Source organism: Syngnathus leptorhynchus, chromosome 8, assembly GCF_054491065.1.
Source record: "Syngnathus leptorhynchus isolate UIUO chromosome 8, UIUO_Slep, whole genome shotgun sequence".
Taxonomy (NCBI): Eukaryota; Metazoa; Chordata; class Actinopteri; order Syngnathiformes; family Syngnathidae; genus Syngnathus; species Syngnathus leptorhynchus.
The window spans coordinates 10,328,333-10,346,838 of NC_141202.1; the positions used below are offsets into that span (position 1 = coordinate 10,328,333).

The 18,506-nt window shown below is 42.9% G+C and overlaps 1 protein-coding gene across 1 annotated transcript; it reads right to left on the bottom strand.

The window, feature by feature from the left end:
• Nucleotides 1–433: 433 nt before the first annotated feature.
• slc9a1a (solute carrier family 9 member A1a) lies at nt 434–18,278 on the bottom strand. Its single transcript, XM_085918413.1, has 12 exons — nt 17,185–18,278; nt 10,089–10,561; nt 9,699–9,949; nt 8,645–8,862; nt 7,810–8,012; nt 7,243–7,332; nt 6,474–6,544; nt 6,207–6,383; nt 5,425–5,554; nt 5,222–5,323; nt 4,550–4,631; nt 434–3,693 (listed from the first exon to the last, which is right to left on the bottom strand). The coding sequence occupies exons 1-12, from the start codon at nt 17,459–17,461 to the stop codon at nt 3,395–3,397; spliced, it is 2,373 nt and encodes a 790-aa protein (XP_085774539.1). The 5' UTR covers nt 17,462–18,278; the 3' UTR covers nt 434–3,394.
• Nucleotides 18,279–18,506: the final 228 nt, after the last annotated feature.

Consider the following 18,506-nt stretch of genomic DNA (forward strand, 5'->3'; position numbering starts at 1 on the left):
TAGAGAGAAAATAATACAAGATATTTGCATGATCCACATTGTGAGGCGTAATCATATCCATGGCAAACAATATGACTTCGGAGAAAAATCTGTCAGGCTGCTTTACAAACACAATCCAAGTCATTGTGTGAGTTTGAATTAGACAAAGGGAAGCCTTGTTTTCCTCACTAAGCTCTTTTGGCAGCATTGACAAAACATTAGAACGAGGCAGAACAATTCTAGTTATTACACACCATAAATGCAATTGGAAAATGTGTCCAATGCGGAAAAATAGCATCATCAAAATGTTTGTTTTTGGAAGGCAGAGAATGTTGCGATGTTACTTTTATAGCTTCAGACTATAACATTAAAAAAGACGTAGTGGTAATGTGAGGGGGGGGGGGGGGAATAACTGATCCAAACATCATAAATAAACAACACGGTGACAGGAGAGTTAGAAAGTAAATCTTTATTTTGGTAGATAGTTTGTTAGGTCGTTAGTTTTTGATTGATGCGGATTGTTAGAACGGGAATGGAATGCTGAAAGCTTTGTGATGATTCATTGGGCAAGTACACGCTTGATTCTCAGTTTTTTTGCACATTAGAATCATACATCTCTAATACATACAATATCTTTGTCTATGTACATTTTCCCATTTACGTATATCAAAAATAATAACTTTCAAACAGGAAATGCTGACAAAGCAACATTTACAGACCAGGATTAGTGATGAAGAAGAGAATATCAGAAGAGACTCGAGAGTCGCTGTCCGAGCAGAAGGAGGAAAGGTTCCCAGGTAAAAGCATTAGTTTTTAAGACCTGTGTCATACGTGACGATATGAAAGCGACTTATTGCTCCGACTGACATCGTTTGGAGATGAAGGTTCTTTCTGCGCCGGTAAAGTGCTCGTGGTGGCGGCGTTTAAATGGTACGAGAGAGAGAGCGAGAAAGGACGTGAGCGCTGAGAGGTAACGTGAGGGTAAGTAAAATAAAGATTTTAAAAGTCTTTAGCTGGATGAAGTCATACTGCATGTATAGGATTACATAAATATCATTTTCATCTACTCAAATATTATTTGACATTGTCTGCTCCAAATAATCTTGTAAAGTTAGCATGCGTCCCCTCGGCTTTTGGTTTCTTTGACTCGGTGAACTATACATGTACATTAATGTTATAATATAAGAGATTAGGTCAGATATTTTGGGGGAGGAGCTTTGGTTTTTGTTTTCACACAACATAAGAAACCAAACCGAGGGCCTAATCAAACTAGATTTGCATTAAAAGGCATATTAGGTTAGTGTCAAAGCAATTTGATTAGATAACATCACGATTGAAACTACACGATCCGGTTGAATTTGGAACTCCGACTTCCACTAAAGACTCTTATAAGATCTTCAATGAAATTCTCAGCACAAACTAGCGAAAGATAGTATTCCGAAAAGATCCGAGAGCATTCCAACGAAAGAAATGAAGCCTCTGCAGCAATGTAAACATGAGACGCAAAGTACATTTTATGCATTATTACGGCGCACGTGTATACATATTTAAAGTGAACGGTACTTTAGCGACTGATACGTCCATGTAAAGCCATGAAAGACACTCAATGATTCAAAAGGCAAATAATAGAAAAGCACACAGAGCAAAAGCTGCGGTGAAATGCTGGTGAGGTCCTGAATGAAGTACACATTCCTTTTAAAAAAAAGGCAATAAGAAAGCCATAAAGAAAAGATGAACAATTATCTTTCTGCTCTCTACGGCTTTTGATACCAGCAATGTTGGCCTGGAAACATTCCTTGTGTTTGCTACCAAAATAACCATTTTGTCATTATAAAATAAAGAATCTTTGGAAAAATATGGACTGCGCATATCTATGCCAGAAGGCGAAATTCCATGAAGCGATCGCTGATGCGATGCGAAAATGTTTTTTCATAATGAAAATTTAAAGCCACACTGAAATTATACTGAAACACAAGACAAAAGTTGGAACAATGTGAGAATAAAGTCTGAAGATTTCAAGACACAAGAGGGAATTTTTTTTTACCACATTATTAAATTATTAAAATAATTTAATAATCTGGTAAATAATGTATTACTTTGATACTTTTTTTTTTTTTTTTTTTTTTACAAATCCTTAATATAAAGACGCATTCATAATATTGCAATGAAGTCATGTTTAGAGTTCTAATATTGCCCCAAAAATTCCCAATGTGACAAGAAAAAGTTCCTAATGATGAAAATAAAAAACGCTCTTTTAATGTTATAAGCATTCTTAGACTTTTCAAAATATCACTGCTTTTTTAATCTTTCGCCAATATTTTGTCATAGCCTTTTCAGTGTAGCTCCAAATGTTCATAATTTCCATTTGCGTAACGCCCTCGTGCAGCAGTGCATCTTTTTACATTGAGGAAATGTGCAATCATTAAAGCCGCCGTCCAATTTTAATCCACCTTAACATTTTGCATCTTAAAGTCATCTTAAAGTGTTCATAAATAGAATTAATTTACTTTTATTTTTTTTTAAACATCATTTGTCTACCCCTTTATGCTGCATAGAACTGTATTAATTACTTATTTAGCCATGTAATTCAAAGACCAGTCTCGGAAGCACAGACTGCTGTCGCACAGTGATAAAGGACAAGCAAAAGAAATGTGCGTGTACGTTTTGAAGACAGCGAGCGTTGATTGTTTGTTTGCTGGAGTCACTGTTAAAGGGAGCTATTTTTAACACGACAGACATTTGGCATCAGCAAAAATAAAAAATATAAACACGGTGGATGACATCAGAACATTCGCTGTCTTGCCCCTCCCTTAATTAAGAAAACGAGTTTATCAACCCACTAAAGATGGAGGTCGGGAAGGTAAAAAAAAATGTGTAAGCCACCAAGGCTGGTAAATCCTATGAAGGTTTTTTTTTCTTATTTACGTTTTTCTATTGTCATAGTATGCTTTTGTTTTGAGTGCGCCCGTAATACTCCTTTGTACCGACGGTGGCAATCCCTGAAAATAAAAGGCAGTGCTGATAAAATAAAAAAAATAAAAATTAGCATCATGTGACATCAAATAAGGCAAAAATATGCGGTGACCTCATCTACGCGGTGTGATTTCAAGTGACAGAATGGAAGCGATTGGCTTCGTTTTGGGAGAAGCGGATTCGCTGTCGCGCTGGAGAACCCCGCCCATCTCCGATATTTTACACAAAAAAAACGGAAAGAGAACCTCAAAGAACTACAAACTGTCCCTTTGGTAATGCATAGTTCATTCCTGAAGGTCGCGTAACCGTGACTGCGTCTTTTAAAAGTAAAGAGCGATGACGACAAAACGACGAATGGCTCTTTTTCTTTTTTTTCTCCTCCCCGCTCGCAGTTTTTGGCTAATCATCTTGAGCACTGAAGCACGCACCTTCCTCCAACTTTTTAAGGCAGGAAGGATTCGTCCTCGTCTTCGTCCTCGGCGTGGGGCCCCGGGTCACTCAGACACCTCAGCAGCTTCTCTCTGGTGGTGGTGTCCATTTCGCCCTCGCTGTGCTGCTCGTAGGGCTCGGCGGGTGCTTTCATCATCAAGCCACTGTCGTCGTCGCCCTCCTCCGCCGCCTGGCCAGACCGCTGAATCTCATCCATGAGGTTGATCGAGTCGGGCGACTGAGGGGAGGCCAGGTCCACATGGATGGTGGGAACACTGTCGCCCGCTGCCTTTGCGCTGTAGGCTTGAGGGTCTGTGGGGGGTGTTGAAATGTCAAATAAACTTGCACGGATGGAGATGGCATTTTTCACAGTATGTCCAAGCAGACAGGAGTATTTAACTGCGTCACTATCTGCTTATTTGAAATATTTCTCAGATCAAAGAAGTATTTTACTGTGTTACATAACCATATTCAAGATTAATTTCAACTGTGCTGTTACGTCGCTTTTTTCGCTGGTGGTTGGCTAAAAGGCTTTTTTTTGGGGGCGAGTGTGTGTTAACGTTTGCATGGCCGAGAGTTTACTTTTTTATTCATACTCCTGTGTGTGAGGACACATTATTGCATTTGTGAGCACGCAGAAGATGAATATATTCTCTGCATATCAGGTTAACAAAAAAAAAAAAAAAGAAAATGCACAATGCAGGGATTGTAAACTGGGATCATTTCAAACAACAAACTGAACAAAGAGGGTCGGTAACGAGGAGCAGGTCGTGTGAGTCATGCGTGTTAGCGTTCTGCTGATGGCGACGAGTTACGTTGGGAGGGGTTATCTTTTCTTTCCCCCCACCATCTTCACTCCTCTAGCCACATACCTGGACCGACAGTGTCCCCTTTGGGCTGCTGAGTGGGTTTGAAATCATTTTCTCTGCCTAAAAATGAAACCACACCGTTTTATATGGCGGCCGCCACATGTGGACATATTTACATCAGCGGGGAGGAATATCTTGAGTGGGAAATATAAGCCCTGGAGTGACAGGGATTTTTAATATTGCTGTGTGAACATAACGCAAACAAAGTGTGTGTGTGTGTGTGTACGTGCGTGTGTGTATGTGCGTCCGTGCGTGTGTTGGCGCTAGGCGTTTAGCGGGGCGCAGATGGATGTGTTTACCTGAGGCCAGTCTGGCTCTGCACATGGTCGGCGAGTCGGGGGGAGCAGCGGGCACCGTCAGGTAGTTATTCATGTTTTGGATCTGGGAAAGGACATTAGATGTTAAGATTGTTTTTATCGTATTTTTTGTCCTTATCGCTTTCTGGAAGGATCTAAATGCTACTTACAAAATCTGTTTAAATGGCAGAGAGGTTAAAGCTATTCAAGAACCCCAAAAATCTTTTTTTGAGTCTTCTTTACTGAGGCCCCACATATTGGTAATTGACAAATTTGCATATCCTATATCCCGTTATTGGCTGCAAATCTCTATTAAATGTGTGCGCTCAGGCCAAAGCAATGAAATTATGACTCTGGCACCATCTGGTGGAATCTTGGCATTACTGTTGTGAGGCTCATTGATAGTGTTTTTCATTGGCAGTTGAGATGTTCTGTTTTGTGGGCGGTCCCTGAACGCAACATATGGGGAGAGCCAAAGTGAAATTGAGTTTTTTTTTGTTTTGTTTTGTCCAGCCTAGTTAGTCATTACTTTGTCATTAGTATTCCCTAAAATTGATCATATATCATTTGTCTCTGTTGACCAATTCAATAAATACAATGGATAAAGGTAACATGGGTTGATGATTGTGTTGATGGTGTTGAGCCTTTTGGATCTGCTCTCTTTTGAGCACATACCTTCTTATCCAGGACCATCATCTTCTGCTTCTTGAGGAGGAATTCACCAATGTGGTCGTCATCGGGATCAACCAACAGCGTGTGGCGGTTGTAGGAGCGCAGCTGAGCACACCACGGAAGAGAAAAGTTGTGATGAGTCTTAAACACGCGGCTTTAACTTGGGTTTGATCACTCTTTTTGGGGGCTAAACCTGTAGTACCTACCCTCTGCCTTGTTTTCTGAAGGTTACTGCGGAGGATCTTGCGAATCTCCTCCTCCCGGCTTTTAGATAGCTGAGGCAGAGCTCGCTCCTCGAGCTTGGCAGGCGGCGGCGGCTTCTTGGGCTGGATGTTTCTGGGATGTAAGAGGGACACACACACATACACAAACACACGGAGTCACACAAGCATCCCGCTGGACGCTACCTCATAATTTTTACTTTTGGCTGCTTAGAGTCTTGTGTTATGGACTGCAACGAGACTGGCGAGCGTAATCGCTTCCGTTCAACTTTTACGTTCATTCTGTGAGAAATGACTCCACTGCCCATAAAGAGCAGCTGGGGAGCAATGTGCTACTTTATCACACATTTGGAATTTGCAGCCATGCCGCAATAACACTTTGTGGACCGTGAAGCCTGTGACTCACATAGCACACAAACAATAAACAACTTTGTTTTATCGCTCGTTTTAGATTTTGATTATTTCTGGATTAGAATGTTAATTTGTGCTCCATGTGCTCCACAGTTTTGATGCCTGGTAAATCCAAGTAACTACCATAAAACAGAAGATCAAGGCCTTAGGACTTTTTGCGTGTCCTGTTTTGAAAGAGGAACATCCGTCTAATTTTGTGAACCCTTTGCCAGAGAAATGTATTTTATATTTTAAAAAAAAGGCACACCGCCAAACAAAAATGTTATAAAAGTACACACAAAGCACTACTTTTGTCTAATTGAAGCTCCTCAAGCAACTTCAACATAGCCCCCTCCTCCCATTGTATTTGTACTCACTGCATGGAGACGGTGGAGGGCATGGCAGAGGGCAGATTGACGGCGACTCCGCTCTCCACTAGCTGGATAGCATGTTTCATCTCCAATTTGTGGTAGAAGGCGATGAGCTGTGGCTCTTTGGAGCGCTCACCGGCAATGAGGCACTTCTTCACGTACTTCTTGTTAAAACGGTTCAACCTGGAAAAAGAGGGAGGGAAACCATTGCCTATCAAATATAACGTAGATGCTTATGAGTTTGAATGCATATGAAGTAAATTCAAAGCATACTTGTCCTTCCAGTGATGATGTCCATAATGTCCACAGATGTCTTCGATGCCAGTCAGGAGGTGGTCAAGGAACTATAGGTGACGAAAACAAGACAAACATGAGCCTATGAGAACAAATCTGCCATTGTGAGTGAAATTTGGTGCGTGTTTGCGATGTTGTCTGTGATTTGAGTCGAGATGGAATTTTCAGTTTGCAAACAGTGGAGAAAATAGTATTGACAAACTGCATTCCACCAGTGAAGCTTTCTTTCATAAGTAGAAGAAAAGCTGTTGTTTGGTTTAAGCAAAAGCAGCGGTGACTCATCATAGATTTGAGTGTGTGTGTGTGTGTGTGTGTGTGTGTGTGTGTGTGTGTGTGTGTGTGTGTGTGTGTGTGTGTGTGTGTGTGTGTGCAAGAGAGACTCAGCCATGGAATTGTGCAATGTGGTGCTTGCACGCAAATTTGTTTATGAGCCAGAAACTGTGGAGAGTCTGTGTGTGTTTAGGGTTTTTTATAACAATATATTACTCTTGGGAAGAAAAAAAAACTGCTGGTACTTCCTTTTAGGTCCATGAAGTACCAACAAATGACCTGTAGGTGGTAGCAGTGATCTAAACTTGTTGATATTAGAGAAGGAGCATTTTTCTTTTGTTTTCTATAAAGGGACGATTCATATAAACCAAAATAAGCATTCATACTCCCTTTTCTATAAAGGGACGATTCATATCAACAAAAATAAGCATTCACACTCACAATTTTAAGTCTAACATTCAATTATGATAAGATGAACCTGAGTGTGGATCTCCTCGTTGATGGAGCGTTTAGCCTCTTGTTTCTTCTTCACCGCCAGCAGGTCCACCAGAGGCTTGATGGTCATGCCCTGAGACAAGAACCAAGCAAAAAATAAATAAATGTACCCTTAATTTCCGATCACTGATTCATATACGTAATAAACAAAAACTGCAGCAAAGATCGAATGGTGAGGCCAGCATAATCATTTTGTCTATCAAAGTGACAGAGTCATTTGAATGCCGCAGGTCGACTGCTTGCCGTCACCTCGAAGAGCTGATTAAATTGGCTGTCGGAACTCCCATTAACGGCGCCTCTCGCAAAGGAAGTTGTTCTCACATGGTGAAGATATTATAAGTCTGCATTATTTTCCGTGATAACAAGTGAGGGCCTTCGAAATAAAGTCAGTCAGCAAATGCTAAATCAGTTTCAAGTGCCTAAGGCAGGCATGTCAGGCTTGCTTGTTTCTGGACTTGTATTTTGGATTGTGTCATTCATTCCAAATCCAACTCTCTCACCAGTTTAATTAGATTTTTTGTCACGATTCATTGCACTTCTTCATGTCTACCTGCACAAAGACGGTGAAGAAGATGACGATGATGATGGCGGTAAGGAACATGTTCCTCAGAGGGAAGTGGTCCTTGTCTAGCAGGAATCCCAGGGAGAAGGCGATGGCACCACGCAAGCCGCCGTAGGCCACGATGAACTGGTCCTTGGTGGTCAGTTTGACGATGCGGAACTTGTTGATGACGTATGTCAGTCCTACCACACCTGACAAACATCAGAATGATAAAATTTGATTTTTCTTTTTTTAGCTATTGTCATGGAGTCTCGTATGCTGCAACGACATGGCAATCAAATATTTACTCAACCCATATCTTATTCAAGACGTTTTAGGCCAATACAGCCAGGAAACCAGTGGGTGGCAGTAATGAGCAATAAAAAGTGTATGCCAATTTTTTTGTCTTTTACTTAAAAATCAAATTTGACATTTCCTACCACTTGAGTTGGAATGTTTGTGATTGGTGCAGGTAAAATAAAATAAATAGTGCTCCAATTGATAAATATTCCACACAATGGTGAAGAAAACGATGGTCACGGCTACTATTTTACCACCTTAAATTAATGACTCAGCAAAAAGACTGAGTCACTCTGTTGTCTGTCAGGAAACATACAACTGCATGATGCAACACGCCTGACTAATCACGCTTCCACTTTCTGCCTCCAGAAGCCTCTGCCAAAAAAAAAAAAAAAAAACAAGCACGGCACCTCGAGTCGCTGAGGAAATACTCAGCAATGCTTCTCGTCACAGCCGCAAACACGCAATGAGGCATTTTACCGCTTCATGACCAAATCAGCTGACACACATTTATCTCACTTGTGCGTGTATGCCGCCTGCCTACCTATGACCCGCGCCACCAGGCACAGGACGACGGTGACGGTGACAAAAGTCCAGTTCCAGTTGTGCTGGCCGTCCACGGTGGCCACGCCGAGGAAGATAAATATCAGCGTCTCACTCACGCTGCTCCACATCTTCAGGAAGTACTTGATGGTGGTGTGCGACTTGTGGGAGATGTTAGCCTCCACGTATGGCCGCATCACCGCCCCGCATGCTATCAACCTGGAAGCAGGAGGGCGTCATTAAAAAATGAAAAATAATAGACACTGAGGGCAGCAATAAAATGGAGCGCTGCAGCAGAGCAGACACTGCGGGGTGTAATACTGCAATGTCGGGCGCTAAGACGCAACTGAGCTAGTGTTAGCATGTGTGGTTATTTTTGTCATAACTAGCTCAAAATGTTAGAAGGTCAGGGAGATGATGAATCTCCTTGACCAAAAGTTTTCTGAATCTTATCTTGTGTTTGTTTTGTAATTTATCTTAAGAAGGGGTTCACCCCTCGCCGCTATAATAAACACAGTACAAGTGTAGTCGCTTCAGTCGCTAAACGAAGGCTCCGGTTACCAGTCTCGTCTTCCACAACGCGCTATTTCGCAAGCCCGTTCCCGTCCGCTGCTCACCACTTCTCTGTTCGAGTCTATAGTTGTGGTATGTCAAAAGCAAGGCGCCAAAAATAAAATAAAATCCTTCAAAGGACCGTCTGCTAGATCCCTGTGGCTCCTCGTCATCTTTTGAGCGAGGGGAAAGGAAGCGGGGGATTTACATTGATTACTTGTTTCTTTTTTCAATAGATTAAAAAGAAACGCTTTGACAAATAAGCCAAGAGCTGCGGGGAGGAAGAGAGGATAAGATTGCCCTTGGAGCTGAGCATCGGCCTTGACACCCCCGGGGAGACTGTATTTCAAACCTGTCTGCCTGCTCATTAAATCTTGCTTCGATAGAAGTACGGGTTGCTGTTATGTCACGGGTCAAATTTTAAATGTGGATGCTCAAATACACCCACTAAAAAACTGCAATATTAAAGGGACACATGTTGCTTTAGCAGAAGGCAAACCTACGCCATGATTCCGGACAGGTGGAACATCTCTGCCGACAGGTAGGCCATGTAGCTGTACACGAAGACAAAGAGCGGCTCGATGACGCGCGTGTGCGAGGTGAAGCGCGAGGTGAACGCCGCCAGGATGCCGTAAATGGCTCCCACCAGGATGCCACCCAGCGCCACCACAAAGAAGGAGATAACACCCAGCACGCCGTCCATCACCGTCACCGTGCCCACGCCAGAGTACTCCTCGAAAAGATGGTACAGCACCTAGAAGACGAGAAGGAGATTTTGGAGGGGTTCTAATTTACTTCTCTGTTTTGCAGACTTTTTTAGATTATTTCCTAAAAAAATGTTTATTCAAGAGGGTCAAGGTGAGGGGAAAAAAAGAAATCAACTAATGACTCACCACAGTGACGGCATCGTTGAGAAGCGACTCGCCGAAGACCAGGATGTGCAACAGCTCGTTGATGTGAATCTCCTCAAAGACGGCCAGCACGGCCACCGGGTCCACAGCGGAAATGATGGAGCCGAAGAGCAGGCAGGGCAGCAGCTCCAGCGAGTGCAGGTCAGACGGGTTGTTGGGCTGGATCTGGCACACGGCGTACAGCAGCCCGCCGATGAAGAAAGCGTTCCACAGCGTGCCCACCACGGCAAACATCAGGATGGTGCCCAGGTTCTCCATGAAGGGGCGGATGGGCAAAAAGTAGCCGGCATCCAGGATGATGGGCGGCAGCAGACAGAAGAAAAACAAGTTGGAGTCCAGCACCGGCGGCACCTTCTGCCCCGCCAGTTTGATGAGCCCACCCACCAAAAGGCCCACCAGGATCAGGAGGCAGCTTTCGGGGACAATCCCGGGCAGACGAGGGACGAGGTGGAAACCTGACAAGTCAAACCGTTTTACTATCAGCACTATTTCAAATTTGCTTGTCAAGTCAGCGCGAGGTTTTATTTTATTTTATGCTCAACTCAATCAGAAGGTTGTCAAGTGGAGATATAATGTGTGACACCGATTCAAAAATGTGTCATCAAAAATTCTAAAATCGGATTTCTAAAATGAAGTCAAGGCAGGTATAACAAAAACGACATTTTCCACTCATCCAATTTTGATTGAGTTTCAACTTCCAAGTAATTAAAACAACCTGATGGCTGTCGGGCTCATATTTCACATCACATATGGCAACCTTGACACTATGGCTAATCCTTTTATTATTAATATCATTTCAGGTTCAAACATCTGTCTTTTTTTTTTAATTAACGCAGCAGCTTAGCACCAACGTCAAGGCCAAGAAAATAGTGGCATTAATAACACTCCATTGAAACAGGAGCTTGTATTTGCATTTTTTTTTTAGAGCCGGTCCCTCCCACTTCTTTAGCTAGCTGCATCTCGTTTGACTTGACTGTTGCATTGTTTCTGCAAGCCAGCTCGTGCTTCACGTCACACGGATTGAGCCCAATTTCTTGTTCAGCTTGTCTCACCACTTTGGAGCCATGACTTTCCCTACTGTGGTTTACCAATCAGAAATGTCTTATCACTGGCATAAAATGAAGAACGGGCGAGTACCAAGTATCGTTATCGAATAAGAAACGGTGACATGATCCCCATTGTATAAAGTCTTTCCCCCAGTTATGTTTACACTACATGAGCAACACGTGCACAGAGAAACTTGAGCCAGGTAAGAATACATGCTCACATGAGGGCTCAACAAACATGCCAGTGGCTCATAAATATTCAGAAAAGAGCTGCCAGGCCAGTAGTTGCTGATGTTAAAACCGTCTTTTTAACCATCTTCACGAGCGTTAACGTGATACGGGACTGACCATTGTTATAAAATGAGATGGGAGAAGCTCTCTGAATGCTTTGGACTCTGGTTTCAACGGCGAGGGTTGCCGCCTTGTATTTTTCTGGCGGCAACGTTTTACAATAGCATTTTGGAAGTGAGATAGAATCGGCATTTCAATTTTTCTTTTCTCCACTTCTGCATACTTTCAAACAATTCAACTATGTTGTTTATCTATCCAGTTATTTATCTATTTTTCTTGACGCAGACATAATACTATTTATTATTCATCATTTCATCTACTATTTATTGATTTAGTATTCTTATTTATTTATGTGGCAAATTTCACAACAGCTGGGAGCTGTAACAAAGTGCTTTACATACATATACCAACATATACATACATATATCAAAATGACTAGAGCACATGGTGATCCATATTAAGATCATTCCGGCCTTGGCTTGTGCCATTCTAGTTTTAGACAAGGCGCATCTACGGCAGCATTACAAGCGCACTTAGCCGTACAGCGTGCTCAAGCAAGACACGAGGAATGGTTTTATGGGATGTCTGAGGCCAAGAGGGTGTGGGGGGGTTAGTTTATATTCCCATCTCACGACAACGCTATTACTGTTTGAGCGTGCCAGCCCAACAATTCAATGTCTGTGAGGGGGAACGTGCGACTGGAATTTCCGACATGGACATGTCAGCGGCGGAGGATTGTCTTTTCATAGAACTTACACAGCGAGAGCCGCCAACTCAGCAGAGCTGCACTCAAAGACAGCCTTTGATAAGAGGAATCATACGTATTTTCCGATGAACTCTGATGAGTGGTATGGGAATTGCACAACTAATCCCAAACGATATCTTCATCCTGACTGTCTATTCTAAAAAGTACTTCCATAGTGGCCCTGCACGAAGGCTAAACAGCATTCGGCTACAAATAAAATGCCAACATCCGTCTTGGAACTGGCTTGTTACGATAAAGGTCATCACGGCAACCACCAGAAGCCCTTCAACGCTCAAACCGGGGAACACAAACTATATCCACCTGAGAAGTAGTCTGCCTCGACACTCTTGTGAACCGGGTTTCCTTTCAGATTCAACAGCACCGTGCTGGTATTTAAATACGTAAACGGGGTCCTGGGGCAAGTCGTTTGCTTACATTGTTAAGGGAGAAGGTTCATTTCAGCAAACACATAGCTGCAACGTTATGAATCACAGCAGGCTGTCAAACTGGGCTCAAAGGTTAGATGTGGATCAAGTGACATATTTTGTTCTTGGGTTTTTATTTATAAAAGAAAAAAAAAGAATATTGCTAGTGAGCAATGAGGGCACTTGAGAATTCTTGCAAATGAAAATCAGACATGGGCACTGAATCAGTAGACTGATTATCACCCAGTCTTTATCTTGAAATGTCGGTTAATAGCCTCTGCTTTTTTTTAATAGCATCCATATGGACTGATAGCTTTGCTTGTTTAGTCTGCAGAGTGTGAGATAAAGTGTGATCTGACTTTAAGTATAAAAAAAGTAAACAAATAGCCTGGAAAAAAATCAAATTTAGCTTAAACTAAATTCAGAGCGCCACAACATACCTGCCAGGACAATGCGAACCGCTTTCAAGGTTGCGCAAATCCACGCAAACAAACCACGTGGGACTGTCCTCACAATTTACATTTGGGCTTGTTTTCGACAATATTTCAATAACGATGACAGACATCTTTGTGTTCTTTTGTTGACCTCTTGCAGGGTGATGATGGAAGAAGACAAGAAGGAGGCTTACAGTCCCTTATGGAAAGGCCGTTCCTCTGAGTGACATTGAACGTTATTATGAACTGGTGCCAAGTTATTTTGGCATGGGCGACATCAAAGCCCTGAGTCACGATGCAAAAAATAGGCCTCAATGAAGTGGCATTAAAAAAGATTGCGGCAACGATCAAAATAAAGGTGGAGAGAAGTAACCGGTTGACATGTTGTTACGATGGCCTTAAATTGATGTGTCTAAAAGAGCGCAGGAGATTAGATAATTAGAAAGGGCGACGTTGGGGGGATTGCACAATACGCCGGTCTCAAGGGTCTCTATGCAGGTCACGCTCCCTCAGGCGTGGTGGTCACATTCCCGGACTTCACTCATCATTCCTGACTGTTTCTTGTTAATAGCCACAAATGTCTGCTTGGCCTTTGCTCCCCCCCTGGGAGAATTCAAGCAGCGAGGTTATTAAAACCAACCAAAGGGTGACGGGCTTTTCCATTCAGCTATTCCCATTCAGCTCTGCAGCGGCGCATAGAAGGTCAAGAACCTTCTCTGGTTGCCAGGTGACTAATTGCACATTAGTGGCAGCTCAATCGACTTGTGAGCTCAACAGACAGACTGTTTGGTGGCGCAAACAATGGAGACGTTTCCTGGATTTAAACATCCGCAGGGTTGCTTAAAACAAAACGGGACCATTATTTCGTTATGTTCTCATGAAATGAAATCAATCTATTTTTGACAACGTAAAGGTGCCTTTGATAAGAAGAGTAGCCATCTTGACAATGACGTTTACACAAGAAGCGTCCAGTCAAACGTAAAGACAAAATGTCTTTTATCTCAAATCGAAGTAGCAGAACGAAGTCGACTCGGGCGTTGCCAAAGGGGACATTTCAAAGGCTTAACCTGGAATCTTTCCAATATACATTCAAGAGATAAAGACTAGATGCTTGATGAGTCTTAACTTTGGACTCAACCACTAATCATTTAACTTAACAGTCATTTTAGGGTGAGTTTGTCTTCTTCAAAGACAAACCTGTCTTTGAGAGTCTTCTAATCATTAACACGAATTATAACACTGCCCAGATGGGTGAATTACGAAAGATTTGCATCATACATACAAGTTAGAATATATTCAACTTCATTTTGGAATGCAAGAGGATCAACACTGAGATCATGGCAGACAAGCCAAAATATTCCAACAATATGTCATTGCTAGCCATGAATGCTAGCCATGTCATAGCTATGAATCCTAGCCATGAACGTTATCTTTAATCTGGTGAATGTTTGATATCACGATAAGTGATCCTACTCAAATTATTATATAGCCTGGCGATACGTTACTCATTACATTTATGCTTTATTTATATCCCAAAACAAAGATAGAAGGAGGTCATTTAGATCAGTGTTTCCCAACCTTCTTTCATTCACGGCACACCTTTTCATTGGAAAAAGTCTCGAGGCACACCACCAACAAAAATCTGTAAAGTGTTACACCAGCTTCTATATTAAAATCAGTTATATTACAACGAAAGACGTAAAGTCCTACTCCTATATATGTATGAAGAGTTGACTAATTGAATAAAAATAGCCTTTTAATTCTATTTCTTTTTTTTATAATAAAAATGAGTTTTTTTTAAATTGTTTTAGACAGTGTAAGGAATAAACTATTGAAAGTGATTGTGATTAAAATCCAAAAGAAACAACATGACTGTTTACCGTTTTAGACTACCGCTATAAATATTACGACAATAAGAACAATGGGCTCCGTGATTAATATTCGACATTCCCACGGCACAGCTGAACATTTCTCACGGCACACCAGTGTGCCGCGGCACAGTGGTTGGGAAACACGGATTTAGATAACGCACCGGGAGCAATTACGATTACAGCTAAATAGACGGGTGCAAAACTGAACAACACAAGCACTCTGTGATTTACTTTATAAGTTCTTTTCTGGGCATTTGACATACTGGCGATTGTAATTTATTGGGACTGCAGCAAGCGGCGCTGAGGTTAACTAAAGGGATTGCGATCCGCTTGTGTGCACAGACGGGTTGCCGGGGAGATAAATGGACTGCAGCGGGTACCCTTCAAGCCGTTAAGATGTGAGGGGGTCCGTCAAGGCGCCGACACGGGGACCAGGCCGAGTAGTGAAGCAGCAACATTCAATTACCTGCATCCCATTTTGCGGTCTTCCTGGGGTTAATTGGAGGCTCACGGCTAACAGTCAGTCAGTCTACAGTCACTCGGCTGGCTCGTCCTGCGTGCACCATCTTGTCTTCAACAATATGCTTAGTCTTTTATCAAGATGACATTGTTGGGTTTGAAATGAATTTGAATCAAATTCATAGTATTGGGGTCACATGGCGCTCCCACCACATCTGGCAGATGGGCGCGACTGAAAAATGCTTGTTTAGCGTAGGATTTGTAAAAAACAAAATTGTAATGTGCGCACCTCTAGGACGGGAATGGTACTGTATCAGAGAATCACGATTACATCATTATTACTCTTACCATAATTATCTGCTTTGCTCCACTTTGGGTGAATTTATGCTGCTTCATTTACTCGCAAGTCCATAAAGCAAAACGTCTTCCTGTTTACATTCTTGTGACCAGTATGAAAAGATCAACATCACATGGTTTGTTTTCGTTTACATTATCTTCAGCAAATCCAATAAATATGATCATTTTGCTCACGATAATTAGCGACAGAATTTTTTTTGTCAGACCCTTCCAGCTTTCTTTAGGACAGAAAAGACACAAAGACCAGGCTTCCTTTACTTTCTAGCAAATTCTAGTAGAGGTGGCACTCTAATTGTTATTTGTGCTGCGATGATTAGCCTAACTACTGCTGTCCATCATCCAAGGCCCCATCAGGACTGCTTAGTCATCGCTGTGGCAAGCCGTAAAACCTCGCAGGAGTCCTCTCCTCACCACTGGCAATCTTCCTGATACATTTTAACCCCTTGAGTGAATGACTGAACTGAGCAAATTGAATGACTAACAGTGCAGACGTTTGGCTAATCTTACTATCAGTTAACACAAAGTTTGAATTCAAGAAAGTCTTTGAACAATGAATCGATCATCAAAATAATTAATTGATTGATTATTCGTTACACCTCCATACTTTTCTGTGATTCTTAACTTCTCTCATAAGACACCAATCAAATCATTTAGCGAGAGCAGGGATGTCAACCGGTGGTTATTTAGACTTGATTTATTTTCCAGCTAATTTTGTGACTTTTTCTGCATCTTCTTGGAGCGTGGCTCAGTTATGGAGTGATACACTTCAACCTTGAAGGTGGTGGGTTCAATCCTCAAGTCAATATAGACTTATTTTCCAGCTAATTTTGTGAATCATTTGTCCATCCATCCAGATTGCCAAAACAGACATACAGACGCAAATCAATATCCTGTATAGGTCTATCCTCCTTTGGTGCAAAAATAATAATATTCTGCCAAAGCAGTGCAAGAGTTCAAAATGTGCTTTAACACAAGAAAATGAAAGAATGCATTATTTAGCAGTTGTACAGCTTCAGATGGCATCTAAACGAGAAACTTTCACTTTCAACTATGAACAATGAGCCAAGATTCAAATCCAGAACCTCCTACCTGTAGGTCAGATGTGCTAACTACAAGTCTAACGTAGTTTTAACATGACAGGTAAAGCGGCTTTGCAAATGGAGCGAGTGGGTGTGTGCAAGGTGTTCAAGTTGTTGAGTTTAGGTGGCTACTCCAGAGTTTGTTTTACAAATGCAGCCATGCGGACCGATACCACACAATAAGATTTTTTTTTTATTTTTTTATTTTTATTTTTTAAAGCTGAGTCAGCCAGGTCACCAAGTCAAAGTATGATGCAGTGCAATTTGTACACTACTGCAACTCAATGAATAACTCATGAGCTCCAACATTGGGTCTACTCGTAAAGGTGTACCTACCTTTTTTTCCCAGCTCCTACACAAAAACAACTCACCTAATTTCATCAGTGAAGCCAGCAGGACCCATAATGAGATCTCGAAGGGGATCTGGATGTGCTCGTACTCAAAGCTGAGCACCGGGAAGGCCTTTTGGGTGAAATTGTGCTTCTCCTCTGCCTCTGCGTGGACACCCACTTCGTCTCGGTGGCTGACGTCCGGCTGGGAGCTTGCGGCTCCGAGGGGTAGCACGGAAAACTCCAGGAGGACCAGAAGCACCAGGACGAGGAGCCCGCGCACCGGCGAGCTGCTCCCGGAGCCTCTGCCCGGGGACATTTTCTAAGGGAGGTGTTGAAGTTTTAAAAAGTTGGGCTGTTGGTTGGAACTTCGCCACGTGAACCCAGCCAATCTAGGCGCGTGGAACTCCAAACAATTCGGAACCAGGGAAGATTTATTCGGTTAGCTAGTCGGTGTGGCGCGCCTTGGCTAGCCAGGTGTGCAGCCAAGGGCCGTGGAAGGGAGGAAAGCAGGAAACGTCACGGTAAATGAAAGAGACTCATATTTTAAGACACGGAAGTCGGGGCAAAGTCCTCCTTTTCTGGGCTTTTAGACAAGTTTGTCCGCGTGACTTAGCAGCGAGAGCGAATGTCCTCTCCGGGGAAAGGTGTCACAACTGATGCTGGAGAAAAGTGACACGCAGCGGCATCCCCCTCCGCGTCTCTCTGTCCGCTTCCCGGCAAAGTCGCTCGCAAGGCGGCGGCGTCGCGGCTCGGATTCTGACCTTGACGTCGAGTCGCGACACAACCGCGCCGCATTTTGTCTCGTCGCCGAGTAAACGCCAACTTTTTTTTTCCAGCGGCTTCGCTAGTCCATGTCCGCTCCGCGTGTGTGCGGCAATTCCGTGGCGTATCCCTCCCGCCCCAGCCGAGGAGGAGGCGGAGGAGGAGGACCTTGGCGGGGGTCAGTTCAGGGAAGGGACGGCGGCGATGGTGACCGACTCCGGAGGAGTGACGTCGCTTGCTTCTTCCACGACTTGTCGAGCCCGGTCCGATGCTCTCTTTGCGAGGCTGTGTTCTGCGTTCTAACCTTCAGCCTTTTCGCGGAGGTTTGGTGGATGCGAGGGGAGAGGGTAGGACGGTAGACGTGAAACAGCGACGTCTACCGGCATGGAGGTTTCAGCCGTCAGCATGTGAGCGAAACCAAAAAACCTCATGACTTTCATGTGTTGCCTGAACACATCAAACGAATTTCAAATGATTGTCAGATGTTTTACTGTGATATTCATTTGGTCAAAACATCACAAAGATCAAGCTGCATGATACTTTCAACACACTATTTCTTGTCATGCTGAAATTAGCCTGTTTTGAGGGGCAGACATGCA

Excerpts from the sequence above, each read along its gene's own strand:
- slc9a1a (XM_085918413.1), bottom strand. The coding sequence starts at position 17,461 with ATGTCCCCGGGCAGAGGCTCCGGGAGCAGCTCGCCGGTGCGCGGGCTC. Across the intron at positions 6,384-6,473 it reads CATCATCACTGGAAGGACAA|GTTGAACCGTTTTAACAAGA; the intron begins GTATGCTTTGAA and ends CTCTTTTTCCAG. Across the intron at positions 5,324-5,424 it reads TTCAGAAAACAAGGCAGAGG|CTGCGCTCCTACAACCGCCA; the intron begins GTAGGTACTACA and ends TGGTGTGCTCAG.